Raw genomic sequence first — 23353 nt, forward strand, 5'->3', positions numbered from 1 at the left:
CCTTAGTCTGCTTGTCTTCACCAAACTGTTTGCAGGCTTTCTTGTGCATCATCTTTAGAAGAGGCTTCCTTCTGGGATGACAGCCATGCAGGCCAATTTGATGCAGTGTGCGGCATATGGTCTGAGCAGTGACAGGCCGACCCCCCACCCCACCCCTTCAACCTCCTGCAGCAATGCTAGCAGCACTCAGTCTATTTCCCAAAGGCAACCTCTGGATATGATGCTGAGCACGTGCACTCAGCTTCTTCGGTCGACCATGGCGAGGCCTGTTCTGAGTGGAACCTGTCCTGTTAAACCGCTGTATGGTCTTAGCCACCGTGCTGCAGCTCAGTTTCAGGGTCTTGGCAATCTTCTTATAGCCTAGGCCATCTTTATGTAGAGCAACAATTCTTTTTTTCAGATCCTCAGAGTTCTTTACCATGAGGTGCCATGTTGAACTTCCAGTGACCAGTATGAGAGAGTGAGAGTGATAACACCAAATTTAACACACCTGCTCCCCATTCACACCTGAAACCTTGTAACACTAACAAGTCACATGACATCGGGGAGGGAAAATGGCTAATTGGGCCCAATTTGGACATTTTCACTTAGGGGTATACTCACTTTTGTTGCCAGCGGTTTAGACATTAATGGCTGTGTGTTGAGTTATTTTGAGGGGACCACAAATTTACACTGTTATACAAGCTGTACACTCACTACTTTACATTGTAGCGAAGTGTAATTTCTTTTGTGAAAAACTGTATATTTTTTAGCAGACACACTAGGGAATAAAATGGTGGTCGTTGCAACTTTTTATGTTACACGGTAATTTTTCACGCTTTTTTGGGGGGGAAAAAACGGCTCGACTACTGCAACTCCCTTCTCATTGGCTTACCTCTACATAGTCTATCACCTCTTCATTCCATCATGAATGCTGCTGCCAGACTCATCCACCTTACTGATCGCTCTGTGTCTGCTACCCCTCTCTGTCACTCCCTAGACTGGCTTCTGCTCACCCAACTAATTAAATTTAAAATACTAACAACTACTTACAAAGCCATCCACAATTTAGCCCTCAGCTACATCACTAGCCTAGTCTCTAAATACCAACCTACTTGTTCTCTTCGTTCCTTTCGACCTCCTGCTCTCTAGCTCCCTCGTCACCTCCTCCCATGCTTGCATCCTGGACTTTTCCAAAGGCTCTCCAATCCTATGGAATGCCTTACCCCAATCTGCTTATCTCCTACTCATCCCTGAAAACCCTTCTCTTCAGAGAAGCCTACCCACACCTAACAACTGCATTTTCATTTTCTCCATCAGCTCACCCCCCACAGTTATTACCTTTTGTTCCACTTTACCCTCCCTTCTAGATTGTAAGCTCTAACGAGCAGGGCCCTCTGATTGATCCCTCCTGTATTGTAAGTGTTCTGTCTGCCCTCATGTTGTAAAGCGCTGCGCAAACTGTTGGCGCTATATAAATCCTGTATAATAATAATAAAAATTTATATATATATATATATATATATATATATATATATTCAAATTAGCCCGATTTTTTTTTTATATATATATATATATATATATATATATATATATATATATATATATAATGTGAAAGATGATGTTACACCAAGTAAATAGATACTTAACATGTCACGCTTTTAAAATTGCGTACACTCGTGGAATGGCGCCAAACTGTGTACCAAAGTTTTTGATGGAATCAACCAGATCTGTTATTGCTTCTCTCAAACAAGTGGAATTTCTGGCATCAGTAGACGTACCCCTTCATTCTGTAAGGTCAGACAGTGCCAAAACAGTGGTTTTATTTCTTTGTTCAGCCAGTGGGCCCATGTAAAGGAAATCCTGCTTCCCACTGTACCATTGCCAGGTGGATCAGGCAGCCTATCATCAGGGCCTATGTTCTTAGGAACAGAATTCCTCCTTTTGATGAGAGCCCATTGCACCAGAGCTTCTGGTGTTTCCTTGGGCTTTTCATCATCGGGCATCTGCTTCTCAGATTGCAAGGCCACCACTTGGTCCTTTGTTGACACAGTCTCTAAGTTCTACCAGTTAGATATTCAGGCCTCGGTTGATGCAAGCTTTGGCCACAAATTGTGCATCAAGCTGTTTTCGGAGTTTTTTTGGGGGGTGGGTGGAGGGGGCGGGGGGTTCTTTAACCCTTATTATTTTTTCATTATTTTTTTTTATTTTTTTTTTTTGAGGGTCTGTTGGCAGTTTTGTTTGCCTTGTTGTTGGACATCCTCAGTTTATTGCTTGGGTACGTCCCATGGTCTATGAATACAAGTCCTGTGTCTTGTACTGTATGATTAGGATTAGAGATGGGCAGATCACCCCCCTGTTCGGTTCGCACCAGAACTCCCGAACAGAGAAAATGATCTGACCCAAACAACCAAACCCATTGAAGTCTTTTGGAGCCAAAATTGAGAGCTCAAAAGTTCCCATTTTAAAGGCTTACATGCAAGTAATTGGCCATAAAAAAATGTATAGGGGTCTGGGTACTGCCCTGGGGACATGTATCAATTGAAACATTTTTATTTTTTTCAAAACAATAGTTTTTAAAGGAGCAGTGATTTTAATGATGTTTCGAAGCGCAACAATAAAATGAAAAATTCCTTTAAATATAGTGCCTGCGGGTCTCCTGCCTGTAAAGTGGCGCACCTGTAGCATGTATAGAACATGCTGCAGCAAAAATGACATTTCTAAAGGGAAAAATTTTAAAAGGAAAAAAAAAAAATGTGTGCGCCCCCTATCCCCCCCCCCCCCCCCCCCCAGATCCATACCAAACCCTTTTCCTGAGCATGCAGCCTGGCAAGTCAGAAAAGGGGGGGGGACAAGGAAGCGCAAGGCCACATGCCATCAATGTGTGTGGGGGGGGGTGCTTTAGGGCAGGGTGGTCTCTTCCCCCCAACCCTGGACTGATTGGCGATGGATTTACATGGGGGGGCACTATTTTTTTTTTTTCATAAAGGAATTGTCAAAAACTGTCTGTTTTTATTACATTTTGACACACTTTTTTTGGTGAAAGGGGGCTTCCAGATTCCGATAAGCCCGCAGACCCCCATAACCACAGCCCAGGGTAGTGAAGAAGAGAGGGCACTCGCTAGTTCTCCCCCCCTTTTTTTCTTGACCTGCCAGGCTGCATGCTCGGGTAAGGGTCTGGTATGGATTCGGGGGGGGGGGGGGGAACCACTCGTTTTGTTTTTTTTTTACCGGCAAATGTTTGTGGGTTTTTTTTTATTCAGCTGTCAGCGGGGAAGCCTATTGACAGCTGATGACTCATCTGTTAAGGACAGCTTCCCGGCCTCGCTCTGTAAAGACCAGCTTTTACTGCGCCCTGATTGGGCGAAGCACAGTGCATTGCAGGGAGTTCGGGGCGTACTTCTGCCAAACACCCTGCAAATTTGGGTAATTAGGATAATAGGAATGTTTACTTACCTGTAAATTACTTACATTAGGATTTAGTACAGAACACAGGCCCCTACCCTCTGTGTCTTAATCATTACTTATTGCTTGCTGAAAAACTGGAGTCTAACACAGAGGGCAGGGTTAAATGGATGCACTCTAGGGGCGGCCCTAGAAAGTTTTTTTGCCAGTGTCCAATCAGCTGAGGGTAGCCTTCATATGACCCATGACCTATAAATACAAGCCCTATGTCCTGTACTGTACCACATGATAAGGAATTTACAGGTAGTCCCTGGGTTACAAACAAGATCGATTCTGTAGGTTTGTTCTTGAGTTGAATTTGCATGCAAGTTGGAACAGGTACATTTTTATAATGTAACAGCCAAAAAATGTTTTTACATTTTGCACAGCATAGGGAAGGGTTAACAACCCTGTAATGCTTGTTTTGCTGTCTGTGCCCCTGTTCAGAAGATTTCACCTCACTTACTGTCCCTATGACAATTGGATTTTGAAAAATTTGGGTTGTTGTGGAAACAAAGATTGGTGATAGCTTCAGTGGCGACACCTTTTTCCCATGATATCTCTTAGCCCAGGTTCACACTGAGCTGCGGGAATGAAGCTGTGCGAGTTCAGCTGAACTTGCACGATTTCACTCCCGCATGTCAGTCTCGATTTCGGTCGTAATTTCAGAGACATCTGTGCAGATGTCAATGTACATCACAGCCCAAAATCGCAAAAAGTAGTACAGAAACTACTTTCTGAAATCGGTGTGGCGTTGCCAAATGCAGCACCACATCGATTAGGACGGTGCCATTGCTGCTGATTTGCCATGTCAAGTCGTACCAATGTGAACCATGGCTCACAGGACTGAATTTCCCTTCCTAGGGGTAGATTTCCTCTCACTTCCTGTTGTCTCCCTCCATTTTGTAAGTATGAGACTTATGTAAGTCGGATGTTTGTAACTCGGGGACTGCCTGCAAGTCAGAATTCCTGTGTTTTTCTGTTATTTATCTGATTATTGTATTCACAGTGTCACACAATGTTATTATACATTTGGTACATATGTTCTTTGAAACACAGTAATGGTGATGAATTGGTCTTCTGTGTGGCTCATGATTTGTAGACCAATCAAAATGTCATCTAGGGTCCTATTTCAACCAAAAATCTTGTATGTGAGTTTTTGTGCCCTGCATTTTGTAGAATATTTGATTGTATTTATTTTTTTCTTCTTTTCGTTTTCAGAATGAAGTATTGCAGGAATCTCGTATGATGATCCCAGACTGCAGCCGTAGGCTAGAAGCAGCATCCACAGATCTTGCACAAATTCTAGTAAGTGCCAATAATGCCCTAGTCTGGACAAATCCTACAGCATTCCATCGGTTCTATTTGTAAGAAACCTAAAAGGGGAATCAAACCATGGCTGATCTTTCTGTTTTGTAAGGAGGCCTCTGTTGTTCAAGACCAAAGGCCCCTTTGTCACAGCGTGGTATTTGAGGTGTAAGACATTACACTGTGTTCTAGGTCAGTGTTTCGCAACCTTTTTCCAGTCAGAGCGCCCTTGAGAAATAGTTTGTCTTGAGGCACCTCAGTCTAAGACTTGGTTTATGATACTACGTGTCACTGAATCGCTTTACAGAGTGCAGTACGGTACCTTCCCTCACAGTGCCGGGTTTTGTACTGTAAGGGGTGGCAGAGAGCACAGCACACACTTTCACTTTGCTTCGTGTATTTAAAGTGTATGTTAACCCAAGAAAAAACAAGGATCCTGCTCCTTTAAAGCATGTTATATGACACAGTGCTTGTGCTGTGTCATTTGGACCCCTGTAACACCTAAAAATCCTGACTGATCCTGCCAGTCTCTCCTCTCCCCTCTACAAACGGACCACGGTGATCATGGCTGCTGAGCCCTGACACCGTGGTCAGTTTGTGTGGCTCCGTCATCCACAACCCTGCTGTCCCTCCTCTCTCCTCTCTGCTCCTGTGTCGTCCTCCCCCTCCATGCGTGTCGGCTACTGTGTTGGGGTCCGTCCCCGCCCCCCCTACTGCTGCTGTAATAACATCATGTACTTTAGGGCTGCAACTAACGATTATTTTCATAATCGATTAGTTGGCCGATTTATTGTTTTTCGAATAATCAGTTAATAACCTTAAAAAAAGTATGGTGTATAATTTAGTTAAAATATGTAAAGTTTAAAAAAAGGCAATTTATTCTTAAATATCTCTATATGCAGTGGCAAATATAAATAACCAACTGTATAGTTAGGGAGTAAAATCTTTAATCCACTCTGAGAATAACAGGCAGAAGAGATATACTGTATATACTGTTAGAGGTTGAATCTAGCAAATATCATCAGACTCAGAGATCACATTTTTTTATTTTTAAAAAAAAAAAAAAAAAAAAAAAAGGTAAGACTGTTTTGCATATTTTCAAACAGAACTGTAATATATTATATGCAGGCCATACAAAAACAATATCTTCCTTCAAAATAAAATTTCTTTTTAAGAACGTTCGTTCAATTTTCCAACCATTAGTGGGGTCAAATCGACGTTTGTTTTCAACCACAGTGACAGGAAAATTTAGAAATAGAAAACTTAATTTTCAGACAGTGTATGAGGTTTTCGTTGAGAAATTTACATTTATTTTAAACAGAATGTTAAAAACAAGTGAAATTTTCAAACAACATTCTTTCATTCAGCGAATGTACAAAGATTTTTTGTATGAATATTCTCGTCTGAAAATTGATCTGTGTGGCCAGAATAAGGCTCAGTACACACCTATGCAGTTTGTTTTTGATTTGTTTCTGCAGTGCTTTTTGCTGTGCATTTAGATTTTTTGCGCACGTGATTTTGCTGTGATTTGCATTTTTGCCTTTTTTTTATGCCTTTTTTTTTGGCCAATTTGTTGTTGGGTAGATTAAAAACAACACATATTGCTGCAAAAACGCATTACATGCTTTTCTGCAGCTTCTCCATTGAAGTATATTGAACCAAAAAAGCACAGCTGAAAAAAGCATAGATGTGAACATTAAATTAACTGTTGTGCGTTTCTGAAAAAAGCACCAAAAAACACATAGGTGTGAACCAGGCCTAAGACATTTAGTAACATAATGGGATTCAAAAATAAATAAAATAGCCCTTTATAGTAGAAAAAGAGCAAATAATCGCTACTGTAAGGGGTTCATTTTTTTACTGTGCAACAGTGAAAGTAATATTTACAGTAACGATTATTTGCTCTTTTTCTACTCTAAAGGGCTAATTTTAGTTTTTTTAACCCCATTATGTTACTGGCCGATTAATCGATTAAAATAAAATAGTAATCGATTAATTTCATAATCGATTAGTTGTCTCAGCTCTAATGTGACAGCTTTTCTCTACCAGGATGCCGTGGCACCCCTGAGGACCTCATGCGACACTCCGGTTGAGACAGGCTGTTCTAGGTGCATCCATCCGTTTTTTCATGTGTTCGTCTGCTGTGAGCATATTGGGGTCAATTCACTAAGTGTTAGTTAATGGCAAATAAAATGCGGTAAAATATCGCTTGCGTTAAATCTGTTTTGAAAGTACAATTCTCTAAGAATTTTGAGTCAAATAACGAAAGCGTTGTTTGTTCAATTGAGTGGTAATTACCGAGTAAATTTATCGCATTAAGCTGGTTGCAAAGAAACAAGCCGGGGAGCTCACCACCACGCCGCTAACAGATGACTCGTCAGCTGTCAGCGGGTTCCCCAGCTTAATGTAAAAAGAAAAAAGTATGAAAAAAAAAATGTGTGGTTCCCCCCTAATGCATACTAGCCCTTTGGGTCTGGTATGGATTTTAAAAATTGAAAAAAAAATGGCATAGAGTCACCCCCAACATCCATACCAGACCCTTATCCGAGTGAGCACCCCCCCTCTCCTGAACCATACTAGGCCACATGCCCTCAACATGGGGGGAGGGTGCTTTGGGGCAGGGGGGCTCTGCTCCAACCCCAAACCACCTTGTCCCCATGTTGATAGGGACATGGGCCTCTTCCCCACAACCCTGGGCTGTGGTTGTGGAGGTCTGCGGGCAGGGGGCTTATCGGACTCTGGAAACCCGTTTAACAAGGGGCCCCCCAGATTCTCCCCCCCCGAGAATGAGTATGGGGTACATTGCACCCCTACTCATTCACCAAAAAAGTGTCAAAAAGATGTAACGACAGGAGGCAGTTTTTGACAATTCCTATTTTAAAAAATAAAAATACAACATCCTCCTATTTAGATCCACAGTCAATCATGACACCTGTCGGCACTGTCAGACCCGGAAAAAAAAAAGCTCCCCCTGCGATGAAGGCTTAACCGCCAATGCTTGCTGCTTGCCGTCATCACCTAGTGGCACCGCTCCTTTGTGACCTCACCAACCTAGCATGCATCTGTTGGTGACCTCACAAGGGGGAAACCACCAACCCCCATGTTGAGGGCATGTGGCCTGATATGGTTCGGGGATGGGAGGGGTCAGGCTCGCTCATCATCAGCCCGTCTACCCCCCCCCCCAACCATCCAAGCCCCCCCCCGTTTTCATGACCTGCCAGGCGGCAAGCTTGTAGAAGGGCCTAGTATGCATTGACTGACCCCACGTTGTGTTTTTTTGTTTTTTTTTTGTTTTTTCCCTCATTTTTGCCGGCATGTTTTTTTTTTTGTTTTTTGTTTTTTTTTACATTCAGCTGTCAGCGGTGGTGAACCCGCTGAAAGCTGATGACTTGTCCGTTGTGAAGGGCGCAACTTCCTGGCCCGCTCCTTAGTAACCAGCTATTGGCTGGGATCCCCACGCTGTTTGACAAATACTGCTTGTGATACTGCCAGCAAAACCCTGAGGGCAAATATTGCATGTTTTTCGTTCTCACACATCATGGGACACAGAGTTAGGCAATTATTCATTACTTACTGGGTTTTATGCCATCTCTCATAGGTGAATGGACACTGGTAGACAAAGGCCTAAGAGCTTGCTGCGTGGTTTTTAAATGACATTTACCGGCACATTTTTCATTTTGCGGTAAATGGCCACCTATACTGTAAAAGGACTGGTCACAGCTTTCCATTTGAAAATACTTGGCCATAAGTTTCTGTGGTAAACTCTTGGGTTCATAATATATATAAAATATTTGTCCGTGCAGCTACACAACACCACCACTAACCTGTTTTGTAGAACTAGCTAACACCAAAAAGTATATTGCATATACCTCAAAAAATTTATTGCTCCACTTACAGTGATGAAATCAGAATGTGAATATAAAAAAAATAAAAATATATATACAGAAGGTATAGAAAAGAATCACCCCCCTGTAAAAATAACACCAACATGTCAGAAAATAATCAAAAAAAAGGATCACCCCCATATTTTGTTGGACCACCTTTTGCTTTAATTACCGACTAAAGGCTGTATTTAAAGGAGAAGTTCACCTTTCGTAACACGTTACACTTGTAGTTAGTGTGTTACGAACAGACCGGACACTGCACCTCTCCGATCAATGCTGTGACAGCTAGTGGGGTTCTTCTCCCTGCTAGCTGTCACAGAAAAAAAAAAATGTGGCAGAACACGGCTCCGCCTGCCCGGCCGCATCACTGATTGACAGGGCTATGTGCATTGAAAACTGCAAGGTCCGGCAGCCTTTGAGGCTTTCGGCTTGTAGTTTTCAGTGGTAGTTTATTAATGCTTCCTGTCAGATTGTATCTGCTCACCCGTTCGGAATGTACGCAGATCTGCAGGAGACCTGCATAGCACCAGTGATCTGCTGATCGCTGGTACAATGATTTACAGGCTCCTAAAAAAAAAAAAAATTATGAATGCACATTTTTTGTTTTACCTGCAAAAAAAAAAGTGCATTTATTTTTTTCCAAAAAGTGAACTTATTCTTTAAAGTAAAATGTGGTCCAACAAAATACTGAAATAAGGGGATGATCTTTTTTCCAACTCAATGATTCTGTTTTTTTTTTTATTTTTTTATTTTCTGACATGGTGTTCTATCTTTCGCTTGGATGTTATAAATTGCACTAGTAAATACAGCTGGATAAAAGGAAAACTGTGTCTGTCTTCAGGCTGCAAAGCAACAAAAGGTGATCATTTTAAAGGGGTGATTCTGTGTGTGTGTGTGTGTGTGTAAAATATATATATATACACACAAAAAGGATATATAAAGGTCTAGACATCCGTTAAAATGTCAGGTTTCTTTGATGTAAAACAAAATGAGACAAAAGATACTGTGTATCATTTCAGAACTTTTTTCACCTTAAATGTGACCTATAACTGTACAACTCAATTGAAAAAGAAACTGAAATCTTTTAGGGAGGGGAGTACAAATTAAAAACTGAAATAATGTGGTTACATAAGTGTGCATATCCTCTTATAGCTGGGGATGTAGCTGTGATCAGAATTAAGCAATCACATTCAAACTCATGTTAAATAGGAGTTCGTACATACCTGCCATCATTTAAAGCAGTGGTCTTCTACCCTGTCCTCCGGGTCCACCAACAGGCCAGGTTTGCAAGATAACTGAAATACATCACAGGTGATATCATTTGCTGCTCACTGATTGCAGTATTCTTGTCTGCATCTCCCCAAGGTAATACATAAAACCTGGCCTGTGAGTGGGCCCTGAGGACCGGGTTGATGACCACTGATTTAAAGTACCTCTGATTAACACCAAATATAATTCAGCTGTTCTAGTAGGTTTTTCCTGGCATTTTCTTAGTTGCATCTTACAGCAAAATCCATGGTTCGCAGAGAGCTTCCAAAGCATCAGAGGGATCTCATTGTTAAAAGGTATCAGTCAGGAGAAGGGTACAAAAGAATTTCCAAAGTATTAGATATACCATGGAACAAAGTGAAGACAGTCATCATCAAGTAGAGAAAATATAGCACAACAGTGACATTACCAAGAACTGGACATCTTTCCAAAATTGATGAAAAGACGAGAAGAAAACTGGTCAGGGAGGCTGCCAAGAGGCCTACAGCAACATTAAGGGAGCTGCAGGAATATCTGGCAAGTACTGGCTGTGTGGTACATGTGACAACAATCTCCTGTATTCTTCATATGTCTGGGCTATGGGGTAGAGTGGCAAGACGGAAGCCTTTTCTTACGATGAAAAACATCCAAGACTGGCTAAATTTTAAGTCTCCCAAAAGCATGTGGGAAAATGTGTTATGGTCTGATGAAACCATGGTTGAACTTTTTGGCCATAATTCCAAAAGATATGTTTGGTACAAAAACACTGCACATCACCAAAAGAACACCATACCCACCGTGAAGCATGGTGGTGGCAGCATCATGCTCTGGGGCTATTTTTTCAGCTGGAACAGGGGTCTTAGTCAAGGTAGAGGGAAATATGAACAGTTCCAAATACCAGTCAATATTGGCATAAAACCTTCAGGCTTCTGCTAGAAAGCTGAACATGAAGAGGAATTTCACCTTTCAGCATGATAACCCAAAGCATACATCCAAATCAACAAAGGAATGGCTTTGCCAGAAGAAGATTAAAGTTTTGGAATGACCCAGCCAGAGCCCAGACCTGAATCCAATTGAAAGTCTGTGGGGTGATCTGAAGAGGGCTGTGCATAGGAGATGCCCTCGCAATCTGACAGATTTGGAGTGTTTTTACATAGAAGAGTGGGCAAATATCGCCAAGTCAAGATGTGCCATACTGATTAGACTCATACCCAAAAATACTGAGTGCTGTAATAAAATCAAAAGGTCCTTCAACAAAGTATCAGTTTAAGGGTGTGCACACCTATGCAACCACATTATTTTGTTTTTTGTTTTTTGTTTTTTTTTTTTTACTTCCATCCACCTAAAAGATTTCAGTTTGTTGTTCAATTGAGTTGTACAGTTTATAGATCACATTAAAAGTGGAAAAGTTCTAAAATGATTCAGCTTTGTCTCATATATATTTTTTTTTTTTTTTACATCACAGAAACCTGACATTTTAACAGGGGTGTGTAGACTTTTTTTTATCCACTGTATATACATTGTACTTACACACATACCAAAAAATATTAATACATCTTTCAGCTGAAAATATGTACATCAAATAAATCGCTGTAATATTTGTGATCCAAAATCAAAGCATTCAAAAATGATTCATCCAAAGCGCTTTTTTTTAATGTATTTTTTATTGTATGCAATGCAAATTTGATCCGGTTAAAAAATAGGGTCTTATGCGAATTTGGTGCGGTGTGAATTTCAGCTCTATAGACTTCTATGGGACCGGATTGAAATCGCAGTCCAGGGTTCCCATCACTGCAAATTTTTTATTTATTTTTTTGCCTACATTTATTAAAATAAAATCGCAGATGTGACCACTCCCCTCACAAATTTGCACTAAATTGGCATTTAGATCGCACATGGCAAGCAAAAATCGCGATGCAAATTCACACCTTGTACCACTTTAAATTCGCAGCAAATAAGTGTAAATTGACATTTAGAGTGATTTAAAGTGGTTGCAAAGGAAAATTATTATTTTTTTTTTTTTTTAAATAAACATTTCTATACTTACCTGCTCTCCTGCTCTGTGCAGTTGAATTGCACAGAGCGGCCCCAGTCCTCCTTTTCTCAGGTCCCCTGCCTGTGCTCCTGGCTCCTTATCTCTTTCTGGTGCTCCCAATAAGAAACCAATTCCCATGGGGACACTCGTGTGGGCTCGCTCCAGAGCCCCACTGCTGCATCCATTGACAGACAGCGGGAATAGGTCTGGAGTTGATTGACCGGAGCAGTAGCCAATGGCTCCCCCTGCTATCGATCTGCCCAAGGAGCAGAGACAAAACCAGGAGAGCCACAGCTCTCGTACACAGCGCTGGATCGTAATAGGGTTCAGGTAAGTATAAGGGAGGTGAGGCAAGTGAGCTTGTCACTTGCCACGTTGCCTGCCTTCAGATGCGGATTGTCATTTGCCACGTCGTCTGCCTTCAAATGCAGATTGTCACTTGCCACGTTGTCTGCCTTCAGATGCAGATTGTCGCTTGCCACGTCGCCTGCCTTCAGATGCGGATTGTCTCTTGCCACATCCCCTGCCACCAGATGTGGATTGGCACTGCATTGGTTAAAGTACTGGTCAATTGAGCACAGAGGCAGGCCTTGGTGCAGTGGCAGGTTCCGAGTGAGGGCAGGAGAGTGCTGATGCGGTGAGAGTGCCGCCGCGCCTCTGACATTGAAGCGGCCTGGCTGTGAGGACGGAAAAGCGGTGATGTGGGGTGGGCGGTGAGAGATGTCATTTCTCTGCTCGCTGACCACACATCTGACAGTGCAGCCTCCGTGACCCAGCTGCAGACAGACCATGGCCTGGCACTAGTTTAGAGGACCTATAGAATAAAAACGTGGTAGACCCAATTATTTATGTTACACAATATTTGCTCAAATGATTATAAAAATATATCCTTTTTTTTTTTTTCCTTAGGAAAATGAAAAAGAATTGGAAGATACAGAAGAATACAAAGATGCTCGTGCCATGCTGGACTCTGTGAAGTTAGAAGCATGAATACCCTTCAGATCCCCATTGTTATGCCTTGATACCTGACAATTATATCTGACAATTGGGAAACTGAATGCAATTCCATAAACTTACATAAACGCATAAGGACATGTTAGGATTCCAGTTCTGTAGCTTCAGGGTGTTGAGAATAAATGGCTTTCTATAATAATATGATAAGATGCTGCAGTGTACTTGCTGATGTAGTGAGGGGACAATTATTTTCTTGCAGTGAAAGTTTCGGATGAAACGAGCAATGCTTTCTAACATCTTACTAACATCATCTACACAAAATGAGGAACATGTAATTGCCAGTGTTTTGGCTTATTCTGTAACTTTCTTCTTAAGTCCTTTGCCTGAGCACACAACCACCTTATTATGGGAGTCCTCTCATTCTCGGGTAAACACTGCATGAGGTTGTTTAAAGTCGTCCTCCCCCCCTCATATATGCCATCCTTCTGTTTTAATGGACATGTGTATACAGTACTTGTATTCCGAAAAAAACATAACCTATTCAGAACTAGGGCTTTTAGGAAGGGTGTGAAAGGAGCTAAAAAGGAAATGTTTTCATCTCTGCACATGATCCAATGAATAATTTATCTTGGTTTGTTCCAAGTATTTCCCCCTTCAGGTCTTTCAGCAGCATATGTAAAGATTGTTGACTGAAAATTGCAGGTAAATTTGTATGTGCCCCAAGCAAGAAGCAGCTAAAGAGCAGGTGGTACTCTGGGATTAATTTGTTAGATAAATTTATCACTGGAATGGGGCAAAAGATTTAAGGGAAGTCCATGTTGAAAAAAAATACAAAGGCTGCCATTATTCAAAAAATCTTACTCTTTTCTCCACCATTAATACTTAGTATCACAGACTCCTAACCTAGTATGCAGAAACTGAAGCCACAACACCTATGCAACAGTTTTTCCAGCTCGGTGTCTCAGGGAGCACTGTAGCCAAGCAACTAACGTTTTCAAAAGTCAGCAGTTGTAAGCAAGATGTATCATTATGAACTCTCCTTCCTCAAATCCAACTACTAATCTGTCCTGAATTCATTCTTTAGTATTTAAATGTTTTTTAAAAATGTGATGCAATAAAATTGGAGATCTGTTTAGACATGGTTCACTTTTAGCTGTGGACATTTTCTTTGGTCTTCTCCCTTTAGCAGTATACCAGGTCAGCCAAGTCCCACTGTCATCCAAGATGCAAATAGCTCCTCTGCTGCCTTGAATTTACTGTAATCACATTGTGTTTCTACTACAGTCAGTCCTCCAGCTCAGCATCGCTGTACTCTTTGAATCGGAGGGCCACAGTTTTTTTTTTTTTTAACAACCTGTCTTTGAAGTACAAGTCTAGAATCATTTACTAAGAAAGCAGCCACAGTTATTTATTTAGGGATTCATAAGTCCATATAGACTAAGTTTGTGATGCATTCACAGTGTGTTGCACTTGTTCTCAACAAATTTTGCTCAGTCCTCCTTATGAGGCTACAGTGTGACTATGTACCATTCTACACTACCTGACCGAATAAAACTGTCAGCCTTAAACATAATTAGGAAATTAAATATTTGCCTACCTACACCTTTGTTGTTCTTTTTTTTTTTCTCTTTTTTGTTTCTTTTCTTTTTTCTCTATCTTCTTGAAGCTGAACTACAATAAAGTATCATTCTGCCTTCCAGCTGTCGCTTTTATATTTAGTCCAGTGCTGGCCCCCTTCCTGGTTAACCACTTCAGCCCCGGAAGGATTTACCCACGTCCTTTTTTTTTTCCCCACAAATAGAGCTTTCTTTTGGTGGTATTTGATTCCCTCTGCGGTTTTTCTTTTTTTCGCTATAAATAAAAAAAGACACAAAAAAAATGTATTTTTTACTTTCTGCTATAAAACATACCCAATAAAAAAAAATTAAATCTAATTTCTTCATCAATTTAGGCCAATTTGTAACTGCTACATATTTTTGGTAAAAAAACAAAACAAAAACTCAATAAGCGTATATTGTTTGGTTTGTGCAAAAGTTATAGCGTCTACAAAATAGGGGATAGATTTATGGCATTTTTTTTTTTTTAACTAGTAATGGCGGTGATCTGTGATTTTTAGCAAGACTGCGACATTGCGGCGGACGGATCGGACACCTAACTGACATTTTTGACACATTTTTTGGGAACCAGTGACATTACAGTGATCAGTGCTAAATATATGCACCAACAGCAGGGAAGGGGTAAACGCCAGGAGCGATCAAGGAGTTTAAATCTGTTCCCTCAGTGTGTTTACTAACTGTATGGGGGATGGGTTGCCTGGGACAACACCCAGATCCGTCTTCCTGCATAGCAGAAAGACAGGATCTCTGTGCGATCCCCTGTCAGAACGGAGATCTGCCTGGTTTACTATGGCAGATCCCCATTCTGTCACTGCGGGGAACAATCGCGGGCGGCCGGCGGACATAGAGTCCCCCGTACCTGCTGATTGGCTCCCCCGCTGGCCAATGGGCATGCGCATGCTCCCACAGATCGCCGTGTACATGCCAATGTACAGCTACGGCGATTCATGCAGCCGAGCCAACCTGCCACAGTGTAACTGCTGCGGCTGGTCGGCAAGCAGTTAAATGATGGCACTCCTTTCTTTGAGCTTAAGGCGTACATACACAGGAAACACTCCTGCCCCTCTGTTTCCATGTTCAGATGCTACTCTCCACTTTTGCATGAGAGTTTTGGACCTGATAGAACCCTCCTTCAAGGCTTTCTCTTTCTCTAGTTCCACTCCAGACCATTGCAACTGGCTGCGTAGAACAAGAAGGCACATTTACTGGACAATCACTTGCACCTGTTACCCAAGAACAGATATGAAGATACAAAGTCACCATCACTCCAAATGAGTGTGTTTCACATGTTTATTTTTAAGACAGCACCACATAAGGCATAAGAAAATTACATTTTGGGGCCCACAGGGTCCCTTTCCCAAGTGAACATAGTGGTTATCCCCGGCCATATGGCTTACAAGCCCAGCCCTGGAGTCGAGAAAATTCTTCCTCATATTTACCTAGAAGATTCTCACAACAGATGCCAGTTTAACAGGCTGGTGGCGAGACCTGCACATCTATATGGTGAAGGGGATCAGATGACCAGGAGAAGCTCATCTCTCAATCAACATTCTGGAGCTAAAAAAAAATTTTTGTTGAACCCCTTGACTGTGCAGTCTTTCACTATGGATTCAGGCAGACAGTGCCACAGCAGTGGCATACCTCGATCACCATGGAGGAATCAGAAGTCTTCTAGTTCCAAGGGAAGCAAACCAGATTCTGACTTGAGCAGAACTTCACATTCCTACCTTGTCTGCTGTGCACATGGCGGGCATTGAAATAAAATGTCTAACAGACTTCCTCACTTGACAGCAGCTGGATTCAGTGGAGTGGTCTTTTCCAACTGAGGACTTCTGTCGCTGTTGGGGGAACACCGGGTGTTGGCCACCCGGTTTCCAGGCCCAACAACAAGATAGACAAGTTTTCTTCAGGTTCAGGGATCCTCTGGCTATAGCAGTGGATGCTCGGTGACTACAGAGAATTGGTTCAATTTGATCTGTGCCTTAGCTCCTCTAAAGCAGTGGGAAGCCAGCTGTGAAGCTGCAAGTTTCCCAAAACTAAACATGCCAATGCATGGAACTGGCCCAGGTGAGGACAGCACTGGATCCTTGGGCAAGTAAGTGTCCTTTTATTAAAAGCAAGCAGCTATAGTGTTTGAAAGTAATGCTTTTTTTTTTTTTTTTTTTAAATTCAAGAAGCCTCTTTAATGAGTGTGTATAGAAATAGGAGTTTATTAACCACTTTGCCCGAGCTGTAGCCAAAAGACGGCTACAGCCTGGGATTACTTTGCCGGGAAGGGCGTACATGAATGTCCTCCTGTGATCGTGCTGCCTGTGCGCTCTGTGAGCGCCCAGTCCTTCAGACTCAGCTGACCACAGATTGGGGTAAAGGGCCACATGATCAGCTGTCAGCTAATGACAGCTGCTCACAGGATGTAAACACAAGCCAGGTATCAGCTTTTCCAAAAGACGGCTACAGAGCGGGCTGTACATGGATGTCCTCCCGTGATCGTGCTGCCTGTGTGCCCCCTGCGGTGCGCTCTGTGATCGTCCAGTCCGTTGGACTCAGCTGATCACAGATTGGGGTAAAGGGCCAATCACAATGGCCCTTTACCACGTGATCAGATGACAGCTGATCACAGGATGTAAACACAAGCCTGTTATCGGCTTTTCTTTCCTCATGCTGACAGCGTGAGGAGAGAAGTAGAAAGCCGATAACCGGCTTCTGTTAAAGGGACATCACGACTGATAATTAGGGCACTGATTATCAGTGTAGTCTCAACAGTGCCCACCAGTACTGCCAATCAGTGTCACTTATCAGTGCAGTCTCATCAGCGCACATGCATGAAGTGAAAAGTAGAGCGTGAAGTAGAAAAATTTTATAACCAACTATAAAAAAAAAAAAATGTTTTTTTTTTTTCGTTTTAGCAAAAAATAAAAAACCCAGCGGTGATTAAATACCACCAAAAGAAAGTTCTATTTGTGATAAAAATGTCATATGGGTACAGTGTTGCATGATTGTGCAATTGTCATTCAAAGCGTGACAGCGCTGAAAGTTGAAAATTGGCCTGGGCCGGAAGGGGGTAAAAAGTGCCCAGTAGGCAAGCAATTAAGAGCCCTGCACTCTGTCTTATGACTCATAGTTGTCCACGAAACTGAAGCCTAGTTGTCCACGAAGCTGGCAGGGGTTATACTAGCTCATAGTTTTTTTTTGTTGTTGCCAATGTGCAATTTTTCTGTAGATGACAGCATGGCCAATATGTCTCAGAATTCCTGTGTCCATTAATGTATTCCAAGAAAAAGATTTTACGGTAAATCAAAAATCCAGTTTTTGTTCCTGAATAGGGCAATAGCTACCTTCTTTTTACCTTTGAAAATGTTAAAGGGGATCATCATTTTTTTTTTTTTTTTTAACAAAATAGAATGTTCCTTTTCTTGAGTCAAAAAGTCAAAGCATGGTACAAATTTGTCAGAGAATGGACTAAATCAAAAGACAAAGTACAGGTGCGTATATTAGTCTGTTTATAAAGTGGTATAACAGCATTTATTGATTTTTCCCATGAACCCACAGAGAGGGGGGAAGGTGCATTCCACTGTAAAACAATTTCCCTCTTTGCATAAAAGATACGCTAGTAACAGCTTAGCACATCAAGGCCTCTGATCATCATCCTGAATGCCCAGAAGAGCTAATTCTGGGGAAACAGGGAGAGTCAGCTGGAAGCGGCCATTAATAGACTCCACTACCTCCTCCCAGTATCGGGCAATCATTGGGCAGCTCCAAAACATGTGAATATACGATTCCACACCATTTCAGCACCTAGGGCAGTCCTGGTGGAGTGTAATAAACTCTGTGTAGAAATTTGGCCTGTATTAACTTCTCTTTAGAGGAGATCAACAAGCTAGTACTATCTTCTAAACTGTCCTCCCAATCCTCTCTGTCCAGGTCTGGAAGGTCAGTTTTCCACTAAACCCAATCTATTTTGGGGGATTCAACTCTCAGTAAGTCCAAGTATAGTGTGGACAAAGGTTTTAACAGGTGTTCCTGGGATAACAACTCCTCAATGAAATCCATGCCCAGCCTTGGAGAGGTCGGGAACTGGGCCCGAGCTGCATGGCGTAATTGTAGGTACCTAAAGTACGTCCAGCCAGGTAAATTATATTTGGTTTTAAGGGTTATGAGGGGGGTAAGATGCCTGCTGAAAAAATATCTCCAAGTACTTTAACTCCACATCAAGCCCAAATCTGGGGATCAGGAAGAGATCTGAAATGTGGGAGGCTAGGATTTCCCCAGAGAGGGCAAAAGGGGGACCATCTATTGGGACTCATAAACCTTCGACTAGCCACTGCCCAGACCTTGAGGGTCATTCTAGTAGGGTGCGGAAGATTACCGTACTCCCGCTGACCTCTATAAACTAAATTGCCCAACTCCCGAAGTGATCCCAAGGCCGCTGCCTTGAGACACACGGCGGCATTAGATTGGGAAAGCACATACCACCACCTGACCGTTACAAGGGCAGCAACCAAGTAGTAGGTCCGGTAAAGCTAGTCCTCCGCAACGGACAGGAAGAGTCAGTCGATCTAGCCAATCAATGAGTAGCTCCCCCCAAATGTACCAACACATCCACTTCTGCAAAAAAAGGAGTTGGGCAGCAGTGAAAAACATAGAAATTTGGGGAGAAATACCTTTTTAAGAATGTTTATACGTCCCGTGAGATTCAGTGGCAAGGAGGCCCAAGAGGCACACTTACCCCGAAGCTGGGACAGAACTGGAAGAAGGTTGAGTTCAGTGGAGCTTGTTAGATCCCGCTGAACCTGGATACCCAAGTACCTAAATTGATCCGCCCAAAGTAACGGAACATCTGCAGTAGGCACTCGAGCCTTGGGATCTAAAGGGAAAATAGTCGATTTAGACCAATTTATACGGATGCCCGAGAACCTACCAAATTCTTCAAATAGTTCCAACGCCTCCTTCAAAGACCCGTCCGCGTCTTGAAGATATAAGAGAGCATCGTCCGCGTACAGAGAGATTTTCTCCTCCAGGGAGCCCACCCTCAGGCCCCGCACCCTTTCAGAGTTCCTAATTAAGATGGCCAAGGGCTCAAGAGCCAGGGCAAAAAGGGCCAGGGATAAGGGACATCCCTGTCGGGTACCCCTCTGTAGTGGGAAGAACGCAGACAGCCTATCATTAGTTCGAATACGAGCCTTGGGTGCCCGATAAAGCATACACAGCCACTGAAGGAACCTAGGCTTGAAACCAAAGCAGTGTAACGACTCCCACAGGAAAGTCCACACTACAGAGTCAAACACCTTTTCAGCATCTAACGAGGCGATGACTCGAACTCCACTATTAGCATGGGAGATCAAAAGGTTAAGAAAAAGGCAGTGGAGGTTGATATCAGTACCCCTTACAGGCATAAACCCAGTTTGATCAGCATGGACTACTTCCTCCAAGACCTTAGCCTATTTGCCAAAATTTTAGCCAAAATCTTGACCTCTACATTTATAAGGGAAATCAGTCTGTAGGAGGAGTAATCCTCAGGGTCCTTGCCTGGTTTGAGAACCAAAACCACCACCGCCTCAGACATGGAATCAGGAAGAGCCTCTAGTGAGAAAAACCGGTCAAAGAGGGACACAAGCCGTGGGGCCAGCAGGTCTTGATAGTGGGAGTAAAACTCAGTTGGGAGGCCATCCAGCTGGAGTACGTGGTGTGATACTGTGAGCTCACCCAGGCCTTCTTAAGGCTCAGGATCCTGGAACCAAGTAGGTGGGTCTCCTGCAAAACGCAAATTTGGGGGGAACATTTACAAAGAAAACTAAAAACCAATGATCTTTTATGGGCGGAATTAAGTTCCTGCACATTCCAGGAGACTATAGAAACCTGTGCCATGTTGGTGTGGATTAGCAATGACAGCTATGTGGAGCCCAGGGAGAAAGTACTCCAGCCCTCCAAGTGAACCCGCTAGCAAACCGTCCCGCCCAGCTAAATAGCCAACCACCTCCATCTAGCTAAGCCCGCCCACCAGTATGAAGAGGAAATCCATGCCGTAAAGGAATAACGACAGAACATGCCCAGCAAAAAAAAAAAAAAAAAATTGCCAGCAATGGCTGGCAGCCCATTCCCCCCCACCCTGCAGAACCCACCCAAGGTGAGGCTGCATGAACCCCAATTAACCTGCCCGAAGGTAACCAGTGACTGGGAGGCGTGTGTGCCGAGAGTCAAGAACCCAGCATTGCCTAATCTCCAGCAACAAAAAGGGAAAAACCAAAAATGTTTTTTTCAAGAGGAGACATATTCCATGAGAGATATTGCAATGTCATCGTAACCGGGTTTATAAGAAATCACCTGGGCTGGGCCAGGGGAACATCACTTAGTAACTATAATCCAACGGGATAAACAGCACAGTAAATGTCGCTATTAGCCATCATCTATTGCAAAGTATATGAGAACATGGCGCAGCAGCAAGGGGGTCAGCTGACTCCCAGATATCAGTGGAGTGCTGGCCTGCTTTGCACGAGAAGTAGAGACAGCCAGTAACAAAGCAAAAGTATATACACACCCATGGAAGTGGGAAATTTAGATGACATGCCGGCAGAACTTCAGCCCAAGGTGGGTATGGTCTCCAGCCAGTCTGTGTCATCTCTCAGGGAGCTACAAAACCGGATTGTTTCATCATCAATCACCCATAGTTTGGCCGGAAAAAGAACACTGTATTTAACAAAGCTTCTGGGTCTCTATGAAGAAATGCAGGAATAACATAATACGATTATTTTGGTAAACCATTTTGCCCGCCGCTCTGGCAGCCCTGAGCAATTCATCACGATCTCTGAAGTTAAGGAGGCGCATAATAAAGGTACGAGGAGGGGATCCTTGCGGGCTGGGTTGTGGTAGCATACGGTGGGCCCTCTCCACCGTAAAGTATGGGGATAGTTGAACCGCAGGGAGTAGAGAATGGAGCAGCTCCTCTGCAAACATTGTGGGGTTCTTACCCTCCGTGCCTTCCGCCAGGCCAATGAGACAAATATTCCGTTGACTTCTATTTTCGAAGTCCTCAGGCCTGTGTTCCAGCACCTTAACTCTTGATTGAAGGGAGCGGAACGCACCAGTGTTTTCTTAGACTGCATCCTCCACATGGCCCACCTGTGCTTCTGTTGCGGACAACCGGACTGGACCTTATCCAGGCCTTGTCGGATGAGTCCAACGTCCAGCTGAACCGCCTCTATTTTGGAGGTAAGGGCAGCATGGCAAGAGACAACAGCCATCTGGTAGGTGGTGATAGCCGCCATGACCTCTGGGATCCCTGGTGCAGAGTTTGCAGGTCCCTCCAGGACGCCATATTAGCATGTCGTGCCTGCTCACCTGTACCGCCTGGATTGTTTAGAAGGCATCCACCATCACTTGTCCTGAGTCAGAATGTTAATAAAAATCCAGCCAGGAGAATAGCAGGATTTTCTCTGTAACGGAGCTCCGGAATAAGCATCTGTTCACTCCGCCATCTTGGACACGCCCCCGGGGATCATCAGTTTTTCTGAAACTCCACTCTGTTGCAGGACCATCCAGGCAAAGCTTTAGTAATGGAGATCTTAGTCCCACTACTTACATTCACTCAGTTGACCAAAGTCCATCTTCATCTTACATTATATGAATATAGAAAATCCCATTTGCATCTGCAATTAGGGCTGGTTTTCATTATAAGTGATGCTGCACTTAAACCCGACATTAAAGTGTGTAGACCCACATAGTTTTATGTATATGTGGTGAATTTACAGACTGCAACTTTTACGGTGCTGTAATATTGGGCAAATGACATCATTGTTCTGTAATAGTGTTTTGTTTTTTCTTTTACAAAGGTTTATTGATAGAAAAGTAAATACAACAAATAAGTGCAACAGAGTGATGGTTACATCGGACATGAGATACAGAGGATCCCAACAAAGGGATGCTATATATGTGTGGTACAATATTCATCAGTACAATAAGAAAATTGGGTGAAATAAAAGGAAAAACAAAAATAGTAGCGATGTTCCATATTATAGTACCATCAATATCCCAAATTATGTTGTTTGGTAGGCTTGAATTCAAAGAAAATAATAAAAAGAGAAAAAGTTACATAGAGGGGTACATTCTTTTTATATCCACCTCAAATTGATTGTAGATAAGAAAAAAAATAATAAAGTTTTCCAGTCTATTTATTTTGTTTGTTCCATATCTAACCATCGTTATTAGACCCAACTCCTTCTTAATTTCAGGAGTCACAGAGAAGAGTACACATAAAAAGAAGAGAATGGGTAGACATGGAAGACATGGGCAGCGACGTGGGCCTCCGGAATGGAGGACCACGAGGTGGTATTCCTAGTGCATACCTGTCGGCCAGGAGGGCCAGCAGGTGGCTGAAAACGAACCCTAAAACATGGCGTCTGTCTCATAAATACCCTCTCCCAGAATGCAACTCGGAGGACCACCTCCACTGAGTTATCTCCGGGACAGAGGAGCACTTATTAGCTTCAACGCGTTGCTTTTCCAACATCTGTCGATGGTGACAAGGACACCCACTGGCACAATGTGGAACTGCATGCAACGTCAGCCAAGCTGGAACAGAGGCAAATCTAACTTCCTATAATAAGCGACCCACTAAATTTACCTATCAGCGGTAGATAAAAATCTACCAGCGCTACATTTGTTTATCATGTGACCATAAAAATAAAGCTTTGGACTCTGTCGAGGAATCTTTGGTGTGCTGATGACATTTCCTCCACTTTGATCCTCCACGGTTTCCAGCCTATGGCCATTACAGCACCCAGCATTACTGAACAGCCAGTTTCTTGAATGTGTGTGGGGAATATTGCGTTTAAAATTTGGGCATGGCACAGTGAAACCTCAAGACTATCAAGGAATTCTGGAGTGAAAAA

General features: G+C 42.8%; 1 protein-coding gene across 1 annotated transcript in view; it reads left to right on the top strand.

The window, feature by feature from the left end:
- Positions 1–13741, top strand: part of TBCA (tubulin folding cofactor A) — an 89456-nt gene extending 75715 nt beyond the window's left edge. The window contains exons 3-4 of the mRNA XM_073623885.1: positions 4645–4731; positions 12808–13741. Coding sequence (XP_073479986.1) covers positions 4645–4731; positions 12808–12888 — 168 coding nt within the window. The 3' untranslated portion in view covers positions 12889–13741. The remainder of the gene's footprint in view (positions 1–4644; positions 4732–12807) is intronic.
- Positions 13742–23353: the final 9612 nt, after the last annotated feature.

Source organism: Aquarana catesbeiana, linkage group LG01, assembly GCF_042186555.1.
Source record: "Aquarana catesbeiana isolate 2022-GZ linkage group LG01, ASM4218655v1, whole genome shotgun sequence".
Classification (NCBI taxonomy): Eukaryota; Metazoa; Chordata; class Amphibia; order Anura; family Ranidae; genus Aquarana; species Aquarana catesbeiana.